The sequence below is a fragment of the Lepisosteus platostomus genome, chromosome 8 (genome assembly GCF_059453375.1).
Source record: "Lepisosteus platostomus isolate fLepPlt1 chromosome 8, fLepPlt1.hap1, whole genome shotgun sequence".
Classification (NCBI taxonomy): Eukaryota; Metazoa; Chordata; class Actinopteri; order Semionotiformes; family Lepisosteidae; genus Lepisosteus; species Lepisosteus platostomus.
The window spans coordinates 32,781,097-32,805,002 of NC_142618.1; the positions used below are offsets into that span (position 1 = coordinate 32,781,097).

At 40.6% G+C, this 23,906-nt stretch overlaps 1 protein-coding gene across 2 annotated transcripts in view; it reads left to right on the top strand.

Annotated features, from left to right (window-relative positions):
- zc3h3 (zinc finger CCCH-type containing 3) overlaps window positions 1-23,906 on the top strand; it is a 109,384-nt gene that overhangs the window by 55,224 nt on the left and 30,254 nt on the right. For both annotated transcript variants that reach the window (XM_088643202.1, XM_088643203.1), the window contains 2 exons: window positions 7,192-7,342; window positions 23,681-23,856. In XM_088643202.1, coding sequence (XP_088499328.1) covers window positions 7,192-7,342; window positions 23,681-23,856 — 327 coding nt within the window. The remainder of the gene's footprint in view (window positions 1-7,191; window positions 7,343-23,680; window positions 23,857-23,906) is intronic.

Sequence of the window (23,906 nt, forward strand, 5' to 3'; positions counted from 1 at the left end):
GCCGATGCTGCATCAGGCTCTACAACTGTCAATCAGCAATTTGGAAAATACAAGCAAGCCTGATGTTTAGACTTATAAAGTTAGTACGCCCTCTGATTTCAAGAGCAGCTTTGATGGGAACTACAGACCATGATAGTAGTGATGATAATAGTAATAGTTACAGTCACATAAGGAGGGATAGCAGGAGAAGCAGAGGTTGTAGTTTGTAATTGGAATAGCAATATAGAATAGATTGATTCCAGAGCAGCACTATCTTTTTTTAATGTAGTGATTTTAATTGACTTTAATTGTGTACCATATTCTAAACGAGGTCTTGGTAGTGCATACATTTTAGCACAGCATTCTTTGATTTAAATTTAGTGCTTTTAACTAGGCACTGTATATACTACCATTATGTTTGCTTTATTATTGCTTCCAATATGTCTAGAAAACATAATTAAGTGTCAACATAAGCACGTAAGTGTTTTTCATAAGTAGCTTCCTTGAAATAAACTCCAGGTTTGTATTTACAGTATAGTTACAATACAGGCATATTTTGTTAAAAGAGTTTTTGTTACTTGCATATAAAACTCTATACATTATTTCCCAGGTGTTTACCCAGTCCTGAATTTTATGTAATTCAAAAATTAATTGCTACTTCTATTGTGCTTTCTAATCCCTCTCTTTTGGCATTCACTGCTACAACCACAGACCAACTGCTTTGTGCATAAGTGCCTCCTGTTCTTGGGGCTGAATTCAGCACTGATGTTCTGTCAAAACCCTCAGGTCCTGGTGTCTGAGTTGAAGAAGTCTTGTGTCTCCGGACCTTTTTCAGTTTTTAAGTGCCGTATCAAGCACTTTGCATAGTTTTGTCTTCAATCGAGGTGCACCAAAGTAATAAAGAAAGCATATGCATGCTGCTCAGGTTAAGAAAATGTGTTATGTGCTGGGTAATAAACTTTAATACAAGATTAAGTGAAGTGTACAATATTTACTTTTTTAGCATTTGCACAATGTCTTCTAAACATTTAAAAGCTGAAAATTTCTAAACAATGTCTTGAAACTGAATTAGTCTTAAAAATCAATGATCAATTATAATGATGAGCTTGCTGATTGCTCAGTAGAGACAGTAACATTAGCAGCTTGAATTATATGGTCTAGGCTGTGGGCAAATACAAAACCCATTATAACAATATTAAATAAGTAAGACTTCTGTATGTTCAACACATTTTGAAGATCAGTTCACATCATGTCACTTTCAGTTACCACTTATACAATTTAGGTTCACAGTGGCCCAGAACCTATCCTGGGAAACAGTGGGTGCAAAGCAGGATACACCCTGGATGGGACTTCAGTCCATTGCTGGGAACACATCACTCACGTCAGGAACATTTGTTTTTTAGAGAATCCAATTAACCTACTTGCATGTCTTTGGACGGTGGGAGGAGACTGACATGAACTTGGGAGAACATGCAGAACTAAATTAATAACACCACACTACGACAGAATCGTCCAGGACAGAAGGCTGGTGTGGATGGAGATTTGGTACAAAAGCAGAATGTAACCAGATCCATGTCATCAGCTGGATGACAATCAGTAACAGAGAGCGAGACATACCTTCTGTGATGTGGACACAAACAATTGACAAAGACTTGGAATAGCTGGGAATCACATGGACCGATGTGATTATACTGACAAGTGACAGAACAGGCGTGGAAGGAACTATCTGCTCCATGTGCCGCAAGGTTCAAGAAGAAATAATTAGCCTGTCAACAGAATGGACCCTCTGTGCTACCACAAGCTGTATACAGTACATAAGACTTTTGTGTCACTATTGAAAGACTGCTGTAGGTGAGCCTGGTTGTGTGGTTCAGAGCATATACCACAGAGCACATGGTGCGTGTCAAACAGCTACCTTGAATTTGAGCAGCAAAAAAATCCCACATAAAAAACAGGAGAAGTAAGTAATGGGGAAGACATGTACAGTATATGTGTATTTTCACGTTATGTTTACTGGGACATCTATTTTATTTTCACAATGGTGTTCAGTGTTGCAGTGTATCTGAAAATTCGTGTCAGCCTGAGTACTATTCATGGCGACTTCAGAGAGTATGCACGCATGCCACCATGGATATTTTCCAGACTGCTCAGACATGATTCTGATCTTCTTGTGTCACAGTGGCGTGATGTTTTGGTTTTTGCAATTACAGTTCTTCTAAAAAAATCACCTTGAAGATTTCCTGTTTACTGCTTGTTTTAAAACCACAAATCCAACAATACAGTACCACCATTGTCATTTGCTTAGGGTATGTGACAAAGCAGGTGAATTTTGTGTACAAAAACCCCCAGCAAAACACACGTTTGAGCAGGTGTACAACCCAAGAAAAAAACTTTCAGTCAAATGTGTGTGCTCATCTAAAACATATTTGTATCTCTTTAAATGTCTGGGTATGTGATGTATGTACATATGTATTTAATGCTGTACCATAACTCTTTTCTTTTGCCTTTTAACACTATTTCTCAGATAAGTCCAAAATGTTATAATGAATGAGACTGGAAGAAAGAGAAGGAGAGAGAGAGACAGAGAGTGATTTATTAGCCTCATAAAAATTCATCCTTTGTTATTCCAGTCATTTTTACATGTGGAGCTTGTTAGAGGGAGCGCCCTGGCAGCTCACTGGGAGTGGAGGTGGGGGTGGGCGAGGGGAGAGGGGTGTGGGGTATTTATCAGCTCTGTCTGTGGGACAGTTGGACCAGCCCTCTGGAAATCAAGAGATGATGACTGGGGCTGTGGGGCACACTCAGCAGTGGAGAGGAAATTTGATTTAATTTAAAGCTTAAACTCAGAAATTTAAAGTTAATAATATGAGTTACAATATGCATGGGTGTAAGAACAGTAGAACAGTTACAGGCATAGGAAACCAAGCAGCCCATCAAGCTTGTTTGGTTGCTGGTAGCTATGGTAATTGATCTGAGGAATCCATTCGGTTGATTCTTGAAAGACACCAGGACACTGACTTTACCAGCATGGCTGGGAAGCTTGTTCCACACTTCCTAATAACACTTCCTAATGTGTTAAAAAGTGCCTCTGGTTCTCCATTTTAAATTCACTTATCCTTAGTTTCCATTTGTGGCCTCTGTATTTTTTTACTTTTTCAGTGCTTCTGAGAATTCTGAGTACTTGAATCGGGTCCTCTTATTGTAGTTTTCATGACTAAAAACATTTATTTTTTTTACCTTGTTATAAACAAGAGAAGGCCATTCAGCACAACTAGCTTCCTTTAAATTCCAGAAAGTACTTTATCTGGTTACTTTTTTCTGCAATGATCTTAGAGCAGAAATACCTAGATCTTTGTAACATGGTGACCATTATACATACTATATATATTCAAATGAGGTCTTTGTAGTGCATTGCACATAACATAAAATCCCATTAAATTCTGCACTTTTAACCATATATCTTAACATTTGGTTTGTATTTTTTATTGCTTCTCAGTGTCTAGAAGATGAAAGTGAGTCTTTTTGTCAGAAACTTGATTAAATGCCTTTCATTATTTTAAAGATATATTTGTAATGACTTATTTTGTTTCCGTAAGTACAGTAGGTAGATTCAGGCCCTTGAAATTTATTTTAAGTGCTTCTAGTCCCTGTAACATTTCTGCCTCTTTTCTGCTAATACCTTTTATGGAACTTTTGTCTTGTCCTGAGGCATGCTGTTGATTTCTTTCGTAACCCCAGTTAAATATCAATTCAATGCATAATCCATTTCCCTTTCACCAACTAGAGGTTTCCCACTATTATCTCAGAGACATTTTTACTTCATCCTTTAGTTTTTAGCTAGTACTGATTTTTTATTTATTTTAGTCTCCATTGTCATATTCCTTTACCCTCTTTGCCTTTCTTATACTCATTTTTTACCAGTTCTTGCTTTTCATTATCTTCCTTATTTTTAACTGGACCCTGTTCTTTTTAAATCATTTTCTTTCTCATATTTTTACTCATTGATTTATCAAACCATTTGGACCGCCTACTTTCTAGCCTCTGATTAAGTCTTGGGATACGTATGTTCTGTGTGTTAAGCAGAATGTCTTTATAATAACTATTATGATAGTACCTTTATAATAATAACTTCTGTCATCCATTCATTACTATTTCAATATATATATATATCCTGTCCCTTCTTCGCTTTTCTGAAATTATAATCCTGTGTTTAAGATTTTACCCTGTAAAGTTTTACTGCAAAGCATACCGTATTATGATCACTGTGTACATGACAGATAGAGTGGGGTTACTTTTCTGAACTTTAGAACATAAGAATAGTAACAAACAGGAGATGGCCAGTCAGCACATCTAGTCCATTTGGTAGTTAATGGCTAATAGATCCAGGGATCTCATCATGCTCTTTCTTGAAAGTAGCTGGGGCATCCGTTTTGACAACATGACTGCGTAGCTTGTTCCAGTTTTAAATGCCCTTCCCCTTAGTTTACTCTTGCATTCTGTGGGTCATGTTTCACTGTGGATTGTAAAGAAGGGCAGTGGGTTGAGTCACCTTTTAAAGCAGTCCTTTTGCCCTTGAACTTGGCTTCTTGAGTGTCAAACCTGCTCTACGGTTGAGAAAAGTGCAAACAGGGCAAGAAATGTCACGTGCTTAGTTAGAAAGGACATTAGAAATGCTTGGCCAGCTTTCTGCGGTGTTGGTGGGGAGTTGATGAGTTCACATTTAGGACAATTCAAAATAAAGTGTGATCAGCACTAGTATTGTTGGAGGAATTAAATAATGAAATTGTGTGCGGGGACCCCAAGCTTTTCTCCGTCTGTGTGTCTCATGGAGAGGAAGTTGGCGTATGCGAAAAAAGACAAATTCCTAATACAAGAAATTGTATTTGGCCAATAAATCTCATCTTATCTTATCTTGTGTAATTGGCATCTGTAAATTTTCTTTTATTTGTACGTCACAAATCCACCTATTCCTTTATAGTAGTGAAGTATCAGAAGCTGCAGTTCCCCTAACCCCCTATTGTCTGTAAGGCTTCATATTTACCAGCTGCCTGGCAAGGCTCACCTGTAGTGCAATCAGGTCCCCTCATAGGCTTCTCAACTTCAGCCCCACTCTTGTCTTCTCTCGAGTCCTGGGTGAAAGTGCAGCCTCAGCAGGCAGGCCCTCTCTCCAGTGCCGACTCAGGGATCCGGCTGATGAATGCTGTTCATAACCCGGCACAGAGCAGCCCATGAGCACACTCCTGACTTGTCCCTCTTTCACCGCTCTCCTCCATGGCACTAAAGTTTTTAATTAGAAAATCTAATGAGATCAATTAGTCATTAACGCTGACCTGTTTTGCCCCAAGCCAATGTGTGGTAGGCTGATAACTTCTGGGGCCGAGGAAGGAGGGGGAGGTGAGTCAGAGGGGTAGAGGAGTTTTGAGGGGAGGGGGGACCAAAGAGGGGATGTTTGCAGAGACAGTGGTTGAGTTTGATTTCAGAGCGGTGGGGAGTCAGTGGGGAATCGACTGGAGAATAATTACAGTTTGCGGAGATGGTAATGAGGGGAATTACTCTGAGGTTTAAAGTAAATAACGCCTGGAGTTGAGCAAAAAACTGTACCTGCTGTTCGCACTCCATCCAGACGCTTATATTTCATTTTTACACGCAAACACTGGGAGCAATTTGAATGCTGCATCTGTACCTCAGGCTAACAGGCTGCAAGGCATAGTCTCCATTCAACTGAATGGCTTTCTTTACCGAACAATCTGGCCCCAGGCACTTAAACCCAGGCAAAGCTCTTTTTAATTTTAAATCTGTAACCCCTTCTTAGCCTTATATCCACCAGTTTGGAGATGCTAGTTATTATCCAGCTTTCTGTTCCTACTGCACCAGCACAGAGGTAAATATTGAATGCACACAGGTCTCCCTCAAGACCTCTGAATATTCAGGCCACCCACTAGTTTTCACCCAGTAGGTTTTCAGCTCTTACAGCTTAGCTTGACTGTCAGTGGCAGAAGACCGTTTATAGACTTAAAAATCTTTCCTACTTTACACAGGATTTTTTAAGAATGGTGAGCAGCATCACAGATTTACTTTACTAGCTATTCCTGAACTTCATGTCAAAACACAAACCTAATTATAACAAAATAGCTACCTATAGTAACAAAGTTTGCCTTTTTACACTGATAACAGAGAAAGACCCAGGCCCACAGAAGGGAGATTTTGTGTTTTTAGTGCTGAAGAAACACATTCTTGCAATGAGTGAACCTGCTATATGCAGGTTATACACAGTATGAGACAGCTTTCATGCTTGTCTAAGTGTTTTTGTGTATGTTGATGTTACAGAATCAGGACATGGTGGGTTTTACTACAGAAGCTGGGGTTTGTGTTTCTTAAAGGGACCATTGAAATACTGTGGGTTGCAGAAATCCTGAGTTAATTAAAAGCCTTGTGGACATGCCGTTTTACATATCAGACATTAAACCCCATTAACCTTGTTTTTTAATGCATTGGTTCTCACTGTCTAATAAAAAAAAACGGATTCAGAAATCCACTGTTTCAGTCGTTTTGGTAGTTAAACCTGATGAACTGACATCATTCTGTTTTTGTTTTTTTTCCGTAATTGCTTGGTGTTCCAAGTCTTCCATTAGCATAAGACTTAGGACCATAGTGACATTCGGATTGTCATTTGTCCACCCATCCACTGTTGGTAAATACATGGTAGGGCAATGTTTCAAGGGAAAAAAAGTGCTTGTAAAAGGCTGTCACGTTTTGCAAGATAAATGACGATTATAAAGTAAGAGAGGCTTGACTTGGTATGGCTACTCTCGAAAATATGTACAGTATGTCAGAACAAATTGATTTAAAATTCTGGCTTGATATATTTTTGGGATTTCAGAATATTTTGCAGATGATCCCTTTTTATCAGACTGACATACGTCTAAAATGAAGACCAGCCATTAAAAACACTGACTAGAATCTTGCTTTCATGAAATTTCCTTTTTAGCACCTGCTCACAGGAAACTCTTTCTTAAGCAAAAGCACTTTGTGTCGGCATTTAGCGCGGGAGGTCACTGCTTTGCATCCTAGATAGTTACTATAAACGATCAGATGAAATGAGTTCTTTAACTCATGTGTGTGACAAATACTAATCCAGCATGGGTCTGTACCTGGGTCTGTACCTCTTTTCTGGGAAATGCGCCACTGAGCTGTTTTCTGTCCACTCTGTAGGCTTCAGCTCCCCCTCCCTTCGGAATTCCTCAACACAGAGGGTGATCAAGACGCGCTACAAGATAGTGACACGAGGGGCCGCCAGCATTTCGCCCGTTGTCCACTCCAGCCCATCACTCTCCTGGAGGGTGCGCAGGATCCACTCTGCCAGGTAACCCCCCCCCCAACACCACCACTACCACATCAGCACATGGCTCCGTCTCAGGTGCAACAACAAGTTCAGCATTGGTTGGTAAGTTAATGTTGTCAAGATCAGAAAATGCTGTTGCTAGTTCAAAAACTCCCCATTTAAGATCAGCTAAATGGGTTATAATTGGCCGTGTATTGGCCTAAATGACCCCCTTCTGTTTAGGTCTTAACCTGCGGAAAATGAGCAGAAAGATGGGTGTCACCCTAGCTGTATGCAGTCCTGCATGTCCCCAGTCCCGTTTTCAGCAGACTCATTGCTCAGTTCTTTGTAATGCCTCAGTGAGTGTGATTCAGTGTAGCTAAGCTTTCTGGGCCTTAAACATCCCAGACTAGCTTGTATGGGAGCTATCTAAAAGAAGCACAAGGACTTGCAAGGAAATCAAAGTCTTTAACAGGCCACATTAAAATGAAGGAGTGGGTTGGGGGTTTTAAAGCAGGCTACTGGTGTGTGTGTGAGGGGGGATCTAATAGAAACTCACAATGATGATGCTGTTATATAAACAACTGTGTTGCGGATAGTGCCTATGTTCTTATGTGCTGATAACTCTAATGCTGTCCCTAATCACGCCAATAAATCTTGTCCTGCAGGGCTTAGTGGAGGGCAGAAGATTTTGACATTGCACAGTATAAGGGGTTAGGTGAGGTGAAGGGATGAGGACCTCTGTGATCAAGTTGATAAGAGAGTGTACTGCACACTCTACCATACGACCTTTGACTTACTGAGGGTGGTTTCTCTACACTTTGACCTGCATACAAAGCCATAGTTCAAGTCTGGTGCAGTAACACCAGAGAAAGCTAAGATAGTCAAATTCCCTGTCTAAATTCCTTACTTTTTCAATATCTAACCCACTGGAATAAATCAGCACTTCAGCTATAGATGTGTCTGATGTCTAGTTTTAGATGAACACCTTCACGCCTGAAATGCCTTTGGAGAAATGAGGCATGTCTTGTGTGTCATATGACTGATTACGTAAATGGTGTTATTTTGGTTCTGATTAAAACCAAGTGTCGTCGTGCATTTTAATATTATATTTTGGTGAGTGTACTGTTGTTGAAAGTCTGGTCATTGGTTCTACCCTTTGCTAGTGTAGTAGGTTTTAAAGGTTTCAAGTGAGGGTGAGATTAAAAGATCAGATTAATTCAGGTAGGCCACTGTAATGCTGCCTGTTTTATTTATTATGCTTGTTTGGGTAAAAAAAGACATACAGTAGGAGTGATTTTTCAGTGGAATTGTGGAATGGCCATTTTCAGACATTAATAAGATTTCAGAATCTCCCACGTTACTTGGTTACCCCATGTGTCAGCTTTTGTGTTTATACTAGTTTTTCCATGAAGCTGGCCAGTGCAGCAGTGTGATGAGTTTCCGAGGATAGGCCCAGCTCAGCATAGCAGTTTGCCTAGTAAAGCTGTGTAGCTTTGACGGCAGCATGCAGAAGTCTGATATGCAGCCAGCAATGGGGGACAAAGATTTTACTACTCGGGGGGATGCGGGGGGAGTCATATAATAAAGCTGGATTCTGTTACTGATCTTACAATTTCAAGAGCAGTCAACAATAAAACAGCAATGAGGTACAGGATGGTACCACACTTTTGCTGGTTATTGCTGTCCATTATGCATTCAGTATAAGCCTAAAAAGCATTCAGTCTTAACAAGGCCTCAAAGATACCGAAGCGGAGGAGAGGGTACTTAATTTAATTTGCCTGTGTTCTTAATAATATTTAATATATATTCATTTTTATATCGCAGAGATTTATAGCCGACAAGGAGGCCATTTCTGAAATTTATGAAGATCATTTTTACACTGTAGATAACTTGGAAAATTTACACCTGCAGTTTTGCGGATTAATTTACAGTGCTAAGTGAATGTAATTTTGCTTCATTCTTATATCTGGCGAACACGGCCTTTACCTAATGCAATTTCCCCCTTACTAAATCAGGCTGCTCTGGAGTCAGGATCGAGTGAAATTAACTTAAATTAATTTACTTAATAAGAGCCCTGGATCATTTTGAATGAGGATTAGATTTATTGTGGTCTCTTTTTCTCTCTTTGCTCCTCCTCCTGCACTTTCTCTCTGTCTCTTTCTTCAGTTCCTGGACTAGCTACTGCAAGCATGGTTTTTTTCTCCCACCCTTTATCTGCCTCGTCAATTAACCCCCTGCGTGATGGTGCAGAGATCTATTAAAATGGGATCTGAATCAGGAGGCAGGGTGTACCTGTTTAAAAGAGCCTTTCACTCTTGTCAGCTCAGGGCTCTTTCAGTGGATGATACCAACATCATGCAGTAAACTGGGCTAAACCTTACTAGTCATTATACCAGTATCTTGCTTAACAGTACAGTTGTCTTCACTGTTATCCGATACTTCTTTAATTCTTGGCAAAATAGCAGCTTTGCAAAAAACCACCCCAAGGAGGTTGAGGCATACAGGTTGAATTGTGTGGTCTGGGGTTCGAGCCTGGATCATGTCACTAGCCATCTAGGAATTTCCTAGCAGCAGCACACAATTGGTAAGTGCTGCCTAGTGTAGAGTATGATTAGTCAACCAGGACTTTCTCAGCTACTGATAAACACAGAGAGTCCTGCAGCCCCCTGGACACTTGCAGGATACTGTAAGTACTTCTCCTCGACAAGCTCGGTGCTGAACCTCCAGTACAGGACTGTGGATCCTGTGACGTGTCAAAAAATGAGTGGCTCGGACCTGGAGTCTGGTGAAACTTCCTAATTTGCTCTGTGTGTGGTATTGGGGGTTCTTGACTGTGAGGTGAGAAATAAAACAAACACACGACTGAATGTTCCCAATATGGTATTACAAAATTGACTGGCAATTCTAAAGTTAAAAGGAACGTAGAAAAATAACCTCATTTTCTCCCATGTCAACTCATACCCTAGAGCAGGACCCCCAGAATCCACAAGTAGCAGTTTTTAGGGGTAACACAAAAAACCCTCTACAACAAGGAAAGCAGTGCAGAGCTACTGTATGCAACCATGGGTGTGAGGCTGATCTGCCTTTGGAAATACTAATTCAACATCGCCAGCAGCCATATTACCCTGCAACTCACAACTAACAACCCACTGAAGCTCGGGAGGTGTGAGCCTAGTTAGTACCTGGATGGGAGACCTCCTGGGAAAAACTAAGGTTGCGGCTGGAAGAGGTGTTAGTGGGGCCAGTAAGGGGGCGCTCACCCTGCAGTCTGTGGGGGTCCTGATGGCCCAGTATAATGAGGGGGACACTGTACTGTAAAAAGGTGCCATCCCTGGGATGAGACGTAAAACCAAGGTCCTGACTCTCTTTGGTTATTAAAAATCCCAGGGCGTTTCTCAAAAAGAGTAGGGGTGTAAATTTCCTGGCTAAATTTCCCATTGGCCCTTAACAATCATGGCCTCCTAATAATCCCCATCTACGAATTGGCTTTATTACTCTGTTCTCCTCCCCACTGATAGCTGATGTGTGGTGAGTGTACTGGCGCACTATGGCTGCGCCACATCATCCAGGTGGGGCTGCACATTGGTGGTGGTGGAGGGGAGTCCCCATTACCTGTAAAGCACTTTAAGTGGAGTGTCCAGAAAAGCGCTATATAAGTGTAAGCAATTATTAATTATTATTAACAAAGCACTGGAATAAATCGAATATGTTTTCTTCAAATAGTACATAATACTGAACTGTATAGTTATTTTGAAAACCAATGTACTAACCCATTAACAGACAAGAGTAGCACTTCTCAACAAGTATTACTGTACCATCAAAAGGGTAAAAAAAACACACCACCTCTGTGCCAAACAATTATGTGTATAATTCTGCTGTTTGTGTAAAATACTCAAGTTGCCATTTAGAACCTCGTAGCTTAAGAATGGTTGCAATTGATTGTTAGGCCTCTGAGTCCATCTTTCTCACTTTTCTGCTTGGTAACTGGCTGATCCCAGAACATCAGCAAGCTTGTCATGATATACTGTAATCCCCATGGATCAGCTTCCTAGTTTTCTTTGAATCTTGAAAATAAGTGCACTTGCTTTTGTGCACTCTGATATCTTGTTCCCTGCTGAGTATCAGTAAAGTACAGTAGTCACATTGTTTGATTTTGTCGGGAGCTGTTTCTATAACTTTTGTTAAACTATAGATTATTTGGTTAAAATGTAGATTTTAATGCAACTGTGTTTTGTGAAGAGTGGACTGGCAAATCTGTGCTGCTGTTTTCAGAATATTTTATGAAATTGTGTGGTAATACTGAAGGGGTATGTGTGTAGAAATGAGCTGTTATCACAGTGACACTTCCCTGGCTGAGAAAGGGAGACTTATTTTGCCACTTGAGCAGGGGTTGTAGACAAAAGCTGACAGAGCTCAGAAACCTAGAAGCGGTATCTGGTTTGGAGTTTTGCTGAGAGAAGGAGATTAATTTAAAGTACAGATCAACGCAGGGTTACTTTCCAGAAAGAAAATAAAAATGTGAGGAAGGTAGAAGGTAGTGAAAACCTTTGTGTCTTGAACAAATCTTTGACAAAACAGCATGATTCAGTGAGATGCGGTGCTAGAAAACCTAGGAGCAGAGAACAGATTTACATTCTGTATAACTCAAGGTGAAAGGACGCTCTGATATACCAAACTTACTTAAGAATCATCTGCCAAGCTTTACCTGTAATATTTCATTCATACAGTAATATGAACAGTAAAATTGTATCAACTGTGTATATGTGCTTTTCTAATGCCATTAAAGAGAATGTTAATAGTTGAGTAAGCAGGATTGATTCCCCACTTTATTTCTCGAATGGCAAGAGACAGGGCAGAACTTGAGGTCAGAGGAATGAAAACACAGACAGTATAAATGAAACACCGATCACACATTGTTCTATAGTGAGAGGACGTGTTAGAAGTCACGGCGGCAGAGAGATGAGTCTTACGAAGCAGAGAGATGAGTCTTACGAAGCGGACCCTCCACCACACTTTGCCTCTACCCTCTTCATCTTCAGCTGTTGGGCCTGGTGCCCAGAATCTGCCCTCTGCCAGCTGTGCCCAACATCTGGAGGACCTCTAAAATTCTAAACACTACCCACCTAACTCTTGTCACCCCATGTGTATTGGCATTCATTGCATCATCTGTTTGGCTTGTTCTGGCTCAGTAAAGAATGTGTGTCACCCGATGGCAAAATAAAATGCTTCAAACTATGCTTTTCTTGGTGATGGATGGAAGGAAAGAAAAAATTACATTGTCCTATATGTGCTTAAAGCTTCAGTTATCATTGTCAACCAATTCCCTTTTTGGACCAAATTATGAATGTCTGATGGAGACCTGATGATTTCATCCTGATGATGAAAGATCTGATGATTGTTTTCCATTTTTGTTATTCACTATTAATTCTACACTTAATAATCAATACTATTACTCTGTTGGGACAATCTAGCCACTGCACTACACCCTTGTTTGAGGATAAAGCAAAAAATAATTTATGTACACGAAATAAAGATATAGAATTGCCAAAGCCAAAATTGAGAGAGTTAATTACATGTTTTCATTAAAAGGGTCCTATATAAATTGAGATCAGGTAGCACAGAGCAGCAGTCAACCTATTTCAGCAACTTATACTTTTGGTCTAAATGAACTTTAAAATCTGGTAATCCAGATAATTATAACAGTGGTCTTCAAATGTATTTCTTCTTGGAATTTGCAGTTTTGTTCCCATCATTGGGCTGTGAACATATGCCCACATAGAGTCTTTCTCCTGATACACACAGACTCACAGCAGTTCTGGTGTACTGAAACACAGATGCACAAAGACTCGCAGTGTCAGTAATTTTTTTTCTTGGCTGGTGAGCAGTTTCTGCTATTTATTCATGTTAATGTGTTGAAAAACTCAAATTGGCTCTGAACCAAGCTTTCATCAGATGCTAACAATTTAGTCTTTGCATATTAGATTTATAAGAATAAATGAGTAGTACCTCTTCAGTGCTCTTTAATTGTGATTGTCTGCTAAAAGGCTGTTTGACGGGGACACTATACTGTGGGGGGGGGGAGGCGCCATCCTTCGGATGAGATGTAAAACCGAAGTCTGTGGTCTCTGTGGTCATTAAATATCCCAGGGTTTTTCTCAAAAAGAGTAGGGGTGTTACCCTGGCATCCTGGCCAAATTTCCCAGTGGGCTTTACAAATCATGACCTCCTAATAATCCCCATCTATGAACTGGCTTCATCACTCTGTTTTCCTCCCCCACTGATAGCTGGTTTGTGGTGAGCGTTTTGTTGCACTATGGCTGCCATCGCATCATCCAGGTGGAGCAGCACATTGGTGGTAGTGGAGGGTAGTCACTATTACCTGTAAAGCTCTTTGAGTGGAGTGTCTAAAAAGCACTATAAGTTTAAGCAATTGTTATTATTTTAGCCTATTAATTTTGCAGTGTTTTATTGGTAGGCATCAACATGAATTAGAAGCATAAATAATTGTTATACATTGGGATTAGTATGAGATCCTTGGATTAATTAGCTACTAATAACCACAGGACACAAGACCACACCATGACAGACACAGCCATGTGAAGTTATTGTTAGTGACTGAGAGTAATGTAACATCTGCCCAATACAGTGAGCCAGTGTTTGGCATTGCACTTCAGATTGGACAGTCCAGTTATTGCATACCTTTTATTTGGTCTGGGTTAATCTCAAGTGTTTTTTTTTGTGAGCTGATAGCACTGCTGATTTAGGTCGCTGGATGCTTCCTGAATGCCTGAGCAACTGTGTTATTACATTCTTATGTTCCCAGGGTGGTTTCTTCTCTCATCCTCTGAGCAATGGCATTGTTGCAGTCTGTTTACACAGAGTAAGTCTATAACGCAGTGTTTTTGTTGTTCCATGCAGAGGTAAAAAGAAACACAGTTACAGTTTCTGAAAACATATCACAACCACCAAACATAGCATAATGTGATAAAAAGGATGATCGGTTAGCATCTCACTTAACATTTAGGGGGCATGTACAGTATATCAGTATGATCTTGCATTTGGACTTCATTGCTTTTGCATGTTTCATCCTCTTACACCTTTTGTCTTAGGAACACCATGATACCGAGCTGAGCACAAGACTTCTAGCATTGATTATGTGAATTAGCTATAGAATTAATAAACAAGAGACTGTGTTATATTGCAGGGAATCAAAATCAAATAAAGTTTTTTTTTCATTTTCTCTTTAATTAAAAAGGAAAATAAGACTTTGAGTTTCCAAGGAACTAAATAATCTTTCTTTAAATTTGTCACAGCACAGCTAGTGTTCTGGAAGTATGGAACAGACTACCCAGACATGCTCAAGCCAATACTCTCGCTTTTTCAAGACGGATGTGATCCATAGATCAATTAGCTACCAAATGGCCTCTTCTCACGTATACCTTTCCTTATGTTTTTATGCTAAGACACCCTAGGTCTCAAATTCTTGACCAGGACTGACACCAATTTTGTGCACAGAGTTAAATCCTCAGAGTTAGTATCCCTCAGCCATCCTGCCCCAACCTGTTCTTTCTTTAATGGGAATGAGTACTTGCAAGTCCCCAAGAGCAGTAAAAAGTTAATGTAATGGTCGCTGCGTGCCCTTGTTCATTTTTATAATTTTTATTTTATGAAACAGTCAGGGAGCTTAGTGACTTATTACTATTCATTTAGCAGGATGCAGTAAATATTGATTCACCAGGGGGTTTTCAATTTGAACCTCTCCTCGATTATATAAAATATTACTGAGCACCGAAATTAGGCTCACCGATCCCCTCAGACCCGCAGCTCGTTAAAAGAAGGGAACGTAATTCTCCCTGCGCCTTATCACCTCTCCCCACACAGACGTTTCTTCATCTCTTTCAACACGTGAAACACCTCCGTGGTCAAGCATCTTTGCATAAAAATACCTGCACAGCCCCAGTGAGAACATCACAATAAAATACGTCACAAAATCCATGGTGCACATTGCTGTGTACTTTGCTTTGTACACAGTGGTACAACCTTATAGTACATTTCAGTATAGTACAAAGCAGCATAGCATACGCCAGTGTAGTGCACTGCACTTTAGCAGTTACTGTATGTACAGACTAATGTTGCATGACACAGTATATCAGTGAAGTAAATTATAACTGCATGCAATATGGTCATGAAATGTTACTGATTTGCAAAGTAAAATTCAATACTGTTGGATAGTTGTTGTTTAGCTTTAATTTCTTTTAGCTAGATGTGATCCTTGCACCAATTAGCAATCTTGCTTATAACCTTTCTTATGTTCTTACAAGCTTAGCTTTATCCATTGTCGATCTACAGTTACCCCCTAGAGTTGTACAGAAGACTACGCTGTCAGCTCAGGTAGCTGTAAAAATGCACAGTGTGATAGTAAGGCCAGTGATATAATAGAAATGCAGGCACAGCAGAATCCTAATGCACAAAGTTACACTATGAAGAAGCAGTACAGGACTAGGCACATCAAATAATGAAAGTATTACAAGTACTGATGCAGAATGGAAATGCAGCAATCTAAGTTTCCCGTCAATAGTTCTTTGAGCACATACCTGATGCAATTTGCATTTTAAATAGTGAGCAAATATGTTTATTGATTGTTTGAATAGTTTCAAACAAAAGGGAATCTGTTCAGCTCTGGAGCCCAGTGTTGAGACAGTGAAGAGGAAGCAATCATGGGCAGCTTTTTAGTGCACAAAAATACAGAGTCCCAGGACACGATAAAGCTTCCGATGTACTAGGTTCTGGCTTCATGATCCAGAACAAAGCCACAAGACACCGTAATGACGTCTTCCTATCTGTGTTTTGTCTCTTTATACTTCCAGTGCCCAGACCCCTGCAATAGGAATTGGGCAGGGTTGCAAAGGGGACCCCTGAAAAGACCCTATCCTAGAACCGCCTTTCCCCATCACGAAGGGATCTAAGGTTAGATCTCCCAGGACCTCATCCCTTTTCCCCAGTCAGCACTTAATTGGCAAGTCGCTTGATTTAACAGCCAGGGAGCCTGAGCAGGGAAAAAATGGCTGGCATAAATCATCGTCCGCCACCAGAAAATAGATATAATCTCAACATTAACTACATTAATAGTAGCAGGAGCTGAATTAAGAAAGCTATAAAGCATAGGCAGAAGAATATAAATTATACGTCCACAACTACCCCCCTCCCCCCGCGGCAGAAGCCTTCCCCATTGACTGCACGGGCGATCAGCGGCCTGCTCTACACACATTAGTGAGAGCCACGCACGGGCTGTTAATAATTTCTGTCTACTTTACTGGGGCACAGGCAGGCCAGGGCTAATCAGTTTTAGTGCTTTAATATTGATTTAAACAGGATATGGAACCAGAGATAATTGCTCTGCTATTGTAATAGTGTACTTTTTTTCGTGGAAAAAAGGTAGTAGTCCCTGACATGAGAGAGTGAGAGAGAAAGAGAGGGGTCAGGTCTCAGAATTTTTATTCTTCTCAATTTAAGACACAATTCAGTCTGAGCTGGAAAAGTACAAGGCGATATAGTTTAGGTTCCGAATTAGGTGTGAATATCAGCGTGTGAGAATTATGCCTGCCTGCGTCTGTCAGGTATTAGTGACTGCAGTGAGTATATCTCCCAAAGCGGTGCAAATATGGGAAACTATTATGTTCTCTGTATTATCTTCCACATTACCTTTTAAAATGCTCGGGATACGAGCCATCTGAAATTATTTAGTGAGGTCTAAAACAGAGGTGTTCATTTCAGTAGTTCTGTCTCTTGCTGCCCTGTGATGGACTTGTGTCCCATCCAGAGTGTATCTTGCCTTGCACCCATTACTTGCCGGGATAGGCTCCGGCTCCCCAGCACCCTGAATTTGATGAAGCGGTCAGAAAATGGTTAGATGGATAGAACGGTAAATATAAGTATTGTGCCGGTATAGAGTGGTCTAACTGAAAATCCCATTGTTGTCAGTGGTTTTCTACAGTGGATCTCCACAAATATGTGGAATATTTCACCCCAAAGGCTTGCAGTGTAGCTTCTATTCTCTTGTACGAGAGTCAGTTTTGCTTAATTGACATTTCTGCTCAGACAAAACACATGGTGGATTTGTTGACAGTATTTGAAATGTTTATATCTATATGACTTTTTGCTTACATCTGATATTTTTATCTGGTAATAGAACTTGAAAAGGGCTTCTCTTGCCAGAAAAGATTGACAATTTCTACACTTAGACTCAGCAGTGTAAGTTTACCTGACATAACAGAGCCAATAAGTCTGTACTTAAAAAAAGAGAACAGGTTATAATATGACACTGAAAAAAGTAATACAGGCTTAGAAAATAAGTACTATGTAAAGTATGTCATAAATTACTGTTTTCAAGTTCATTTTAAAAAATCAAAGCATTGTGAAAGTGCTTGATATATGAATATCTTTGTTTGATGGGGACCTTACAGGTTGTGTGACTCCTGGGGCTGATCAGTCTGCAGAGAGTGACAGGTGTTGAATTAGTGTGCTTTCATCGGGTGTGTTTTGTTTCTATTGATGTACAGAAGAACTGTGCTTTACTCCTTCAAATTCAATCCTTTAGCTCCCCTCTGTAGTTGTCACTGGTGGTATTCAAATGCTAATCTCATTGAATTAAGTGCAAATGCATATGTGTGCATGCAGCTAAAGTGTGCAAAACTGAAGTGGTTTGATTGCATTAAGCGAAACTGATTTCTTGACTTGAAGAGAGGGTATCATTTGCGCAAGTATTAAAGTTACAGTTACATGCTATCACTAGACCAGATCATCATATTTTGCAGTGAAGTTGACTGAACTAAGACAAAAGTCAGCTGCCACAAACAATGTGTTGAATTTTAAACCTCCCCGCCTTCCTTCTCCATATCGCCCTCTGCATCCTCATAAGCCCAGATAGCACAGATTTAAATGCACAAAAAAGGTTTAATTCACAATTCTAGTTTAATGCATATATCCACCTAAATAAAGCAAGCAGTCTAATACCGTCCTGAGGGCACTATATTCATTACTGCCTGCTAAGCAAATAGTCCATAAATGGGCTATAAATGTGTTTTTGTTATAGTAAGCTTTTCCTACTCTATCGACCATATATATGAAGTGGTGGCCACTGAAGGTGTTTATGTATGTCTAAAATTGATTGTAGGACCAATAAAAGAAACTCCAGCAACAATACTAATTGCAGTGCCTACAAACCGAAAAGATATTGCCATCCTAAAAGGGTTTAAATGCCTTTTTATGGGCCTTTCATAATTCAATTTTGCTTGTCAATATAAACAATACTTTTTTCTGCTCTTTCCAGATCCAAAACAGAGCTTCCAAGGTTTCTTCAGTAATCATCTTTTAGGTTTTTTTTTTATTTTTAGACCCTTGGGCTACTCACATCTGTAGATGAGTCTAATAATAGTGTATCTCAGATGTCGCTCTTCAGTGATACATGGTTACATGGAGGATTAAATGATGTGATTTTGCTATTTTTTTTAGGTGGGAGGTTTATCCATGTCTGTATAGGCAGCTCTGGTTGTAATTGGGTACATATAACACAGTTTGCTCACCAAGGCAAAAGATGACTCTAAAGGGTCAAGACTATGATGAAAATAAATTTTATTTTGTTTTCTTTCTCTTCCTTATTATTTCCCCACCTTACAGCCTGCATTTTTTTATCATTTAAATGTCTTGCATTTTTTCTAATTTTAAATCTAATTCTATTAGATTAATACCAAAGGAAGATATTCAAACAAACATGCAAGTGGAGAAAGCTTGTGGATTGCCTTTGTAAAATGAGTCCATATCTTGCTGTATCAGTTAGTCGGTGAATGCTGGGGGTCACCGGTAACTACCTTGTACACTACCTTGGATGTTTGTAGAGCTTACCGTCACAACCAATATTCTTCAGTATTCGACAAAGTGCAGAATTTCATAGTAAATGTTTTGGAAGTACAGTATGACTGTGGGGGCCCTGGAGAGAAAGTGGGATAAGAGGACACCCACTCAGTGTTTTACACTCACATGGGGCTGTCACATTGCTAACAGTGAATGTTAGCTGGGAATTCCAGATTGAGAGGGCTTGCCTGAGTTGTTCTCATTTTAAAAAAACGTGGATCAAGATATTGGATCATGGCACCTCCAAATATGTGGAGTAAAGAGATCTCCACCAGTAGCCTGGAAACTGATATCAAACACCATCATTTGGCATACAGGCCATAATTCATCAGTGAATGTGGTATTAAAATGACATGAAGAATAGTTATTCGGTATTTTGAGATTTGTTTTATTTTTTGTCTTATGCAAGGACTGCAAATACCTCTGCAGTCCGGACAGTTTTAAAACTGTAAAGTTTTTTTTGTGTTCTTAGCAGCACTGTGTGTAGCTTCATTGTTCTTCCTCTCATCTGGACTTACAGCCTTCCTTCTCTTTTTTGTGTAAATATGCCATTGGAAAAGGGAGATCCCATGGCTGTCTTAAACCTGTCAGGAATACAGCTCTCAGGAGAAATGGAGGGCATTCCCGGACTCCACTCAGAGTATTTATCTAATTTTCCGACCATTAAAGATACAATGGGGCACGAGTTGTAAGAGATATAATTGTTATGCAGAATCTGTCCTGGCAAGGAAGCTTGAGAGAGAGAATTTGTTCGTTTTATTGAAGCCATTCAAGTCTTTCCCTTTTAATATTTTCAGTCACTGTGTGTGTCTCTCCCCCCCACCCCCACCCCCCTCACTCTCCTTCTCAATCCTTCATTAAAATGAAATTGCTATGAAAATGTGATTCAAATATAATAGAGTCCCAGAGCCTCTGATAATGGAATTGCATTGGGGAAGGGCAGCAGACGCCATTCCAGCCAATTTCACATTAACATAGTCACTTCTGTGCGCCCCCCACCAGCACCACCTCCCAACCCCACCCCACCCATCATCTTGTACTGATAAGCTGGGGTTCGCAGGGCGTCGCAGCAGAACAGCAGAGGGGCAAACTGTGCTCCGCTGCTGGATTTATTTGAGACTGACATTACAACACATCCCAGCCTAATGGAAGGAGTTCAGAGTGAGAGGGAAACTTAGTATGTGCCTATTGAATCACTGTTCCTCACTGGCCAGGAGAATTAGAGCTCCATGTGTGCCTGGAATCAGTGAGCCTTGGCCCTCACTGTGGCTGCAGAGGCTGGGCTGGGAACATGCCACAGCTCGAGGGGTGAGGACTCATACCGTAGGTGTGTGACCTGCTGCAGAGCCAAGCCGTGCCAGTATGAACAGAGGGGAAAGAGGACAGCTCTGTGGGAAAGCTCTTAGACATTCAGGACTGGGGGAAGATAGCACAAAGCAAGAAAGGTTCTGCACAGCAGGAGCTTATTTGGTTTCTGTCTTTCATTTGGCTTCTGATAAATAACAGATTAGAAAGATCTCAAGAGAATCAGCTCTAGAGCCATACTGCAGCTGGGTTGCCGGTTCCTGACACCCTTTATTCTTTATGTTAAGTTAATCTTTGCCACTATGGATGTAAGAATGTAAGAAGTTAAACAAGATCTACTTTTGAAAAAATTAGCCCATCAGTCCCCTAGCTAGAATACTGTTATAACATTCACATTTCTATTTTTTTATTTAATTTTTGTTTAAGATTTCCATGATCCAGTGGGTTGCTCAGTAGTTGTCCGACCTGGTTCTCCTGTCAGTGGGTAGAGCAGTCTGATCCTGTGGTTGAGCTGAGAGACCAGTGGAACACAGAGTTACCCCATGAGAGTGGTTACCCCTGAGCCACAGGTCCTGGGTTCATGCTAACTAAAGGTCCACCTGCGAAAAGCCTAAGCTGCTGGTGTAACTTTTATTTGAGGTTTTGTTGTAAATGCTTATTACAAACCTTTGTTGTTGTTTGTTTATTAAAAATACCAGTTTTTGAGGAATGATGTGCAAATGAGGAATCGTATCAGTGATTGTTGTTTGCTGCTCCATGAACATTGCACAGCTATCCTATGCCTGCCGGTCTCACTGTTTGTACCTCATTTCATTTTTGTACCTTTTTTCTATTTTATTTGTATTTCTGTCTTATTTGAATGTTTTCTTTTGCTTTTAGGTTTCAAACTTGTTCATTTTCACCCTTGTCTTCCAGGCAAATTGTACTTCTTTAGTCACATTTTAGAGGACAAACTCCATGAAATTGTTCTCACTAAGTTTTACTTAGCTTCCCAAAAATTTTAGAGGGTATTTTGGAGTTAGGAATGCCCAACTGATCCATTCACAGATGAACAACAAACTGTTTATGTTCAGAGAATCCTCTCTGTGCTCAGTGTTGGTGTTCAGATAGTAGTGGTTTCATTGTGGAAACACATATTTATGCGTAAAACAAACAGGATTAATGCAGAGGATTTAAGAATAACAAACTGATCACACTGGTAGGTTTAACATTTCTCATCAGAACAGTCTTTTTTCTGCACAAATGCTCACTCAGAGTCCCATACACCCACCCACAACTTCACTTCCTCTCCACCCCTTGGAGTCAAGGTTATGGCGATAAATTCTGTTGTATTGTCACTTCTATTTGGAGGAAATTGGCTGCCCGCGTGCACGCTGACGGGGAGATAATTTGCTGTAGTATTTCAAATGGGTTAGAAATGGATTTGAAGCGAGAGTTCATGCCTCCCATTACAGGAGAACTGTGTGAGAGGAAAGGAGACGATCTGAGATCTGAGGGCTCCTTGTTCAACCATCAGCCCCCCTCTCTTCCCCCTCCCACATGTACACACATACAGTACCCTCCCTCTGCAGAAACCAAAGGAACAGTGTGTCCTGGATTTTCTCTAGTATGTTCAGTTTGAAATGTAAAAATTACTTTATAGAGGAACCTTTTGAAATGGGGTGGCTGAAATACAAGATTGGAGTGGGTGGCCATGGTAATCTCTCAGCTCTTCTTAACTTCTAATTCTGCTCAAAAGGAAAATCTTTACGTGAACTTAAAAACAGTACAAAGATGATGATTGAGATGATTGAAGATGTGAAGAGGGACCATGAGTGACTTTGTCTTTCAGCACTAATTCCCATCAGTGAGCATTAACACTAAGGTTCCTCTGATAATAGCAATGTATTTTTAACCAGAGATTGTGAACAAATTCTCCTTTACAGTGACGGCCTTTAGAGTAACCTTTAATATACCAGTGCACTTTAATTCTAGTAACTTCTAGTGAGTGAGGAATATTGTTCAACAGTGCAACAGGAAAGTCCGAGATTTGAACCCGTAGCCTATTAGATAGAGGTCCAGAACCCTTAACCTCTACTCCACACTGCTAATTTACGGCAATAACTTATTCTAAGCAAGTGACAGGGTTGTTTGCGAGATTAAAAGCTCCTATCAATATTAAGACCTGTAGTTATACAAAAGAAGTTTCCTTTTATCATTCTATTTTTAGTGGTGAACCAGGTTTTAAAATGTTACAACACACAGTCCAGTAGTGTGTGCCTCTATGGCTGTCCACTGGACTTGGGGAATCTAGTAGGTTGTGTACGAGAGGAAGAGGTGTGTGTGGTGACCGTGGCCCCCCTCTGTGTGAGCAGGGCAGACGCTGTGCTCCGGTCCCTGCCCCAGCTATTATCTCATTGATTTCCTCCTCTTCTCTTTTCAATTCTCTCCGTTTCACCACTGCCGTCCTTTCCATTAGGAGAGCAATTTAGCAGAGTGCTGTGACACTGCCCGTGACGAGCCGGGGAAGAAATACAAGCGAGTGAGGGAGAAGGAAAGAGAAAAATCTCGCCCTCCAGTCCTGACAGCCTCTTGCTTTTTCAGACAAAGGGGAAATTGTGTTTTTCTGTATTGTGTTCGATTAAACATACGTCATTCTCCAGTCTTAGTTAACGCTCCTCTGTGGTTTACCAAATGATAGCCACACGCCCACCACTGCAGGCAGCAAAGTGTGCCATGTGGTTATCCTGCCCTCACCCACTTCCTCAAATGCTTTAAACACTGCAGCTAACACAAAACAGCAGCACTAATAAAAGCTGAGTTTGTTAAGGTGAGAGTGTAAGCATTGGTTGATTTGATCTGGTCTCCACTGATGATATTAACACTATTCATAAATTAATGCATTCCAGTTCATGGTAAAAAAAGAGTGAAAATGGTGAAAAAGTGTACATCAGTCAAATGCAAATGAATCTGAAACTTAAGGATTAGTGTCTGTTGACTCGAGCCTTCATTATTTTCCTGCGAATTTTAGAGAGAGAGCCATAGGACTTCCGCACCGTTTGGTGCCCCTTTTATTTCCTTTTTTTTTTTAACCTCCGAATTTATGGATCCTTTTTGATTCTGCATAGCTCAGTCCTATGGAGGTGAGCGGCTGACAGCACCTGTGTATTTGTTACTTTCCAGGACTGTGCTCCAGACCCGGCTGCGTGCGCCCCAGGACAGACAGCCCCCCCAGCGGCCCTGGAGAGGGAGGAGCATGCGCTGGATCGGGGGGGCTCTGTATAGAGTCTCTGCCAACAAGCTGTGCAAGACCCCCACTCTGCCTGTCCCCAGCAGCGGCAGCATCCAGCACAGAGCAGGTACATCACAGTCTCCCAGTGTGGCCTACAGCTCTCTGTGTCTGTGGAAG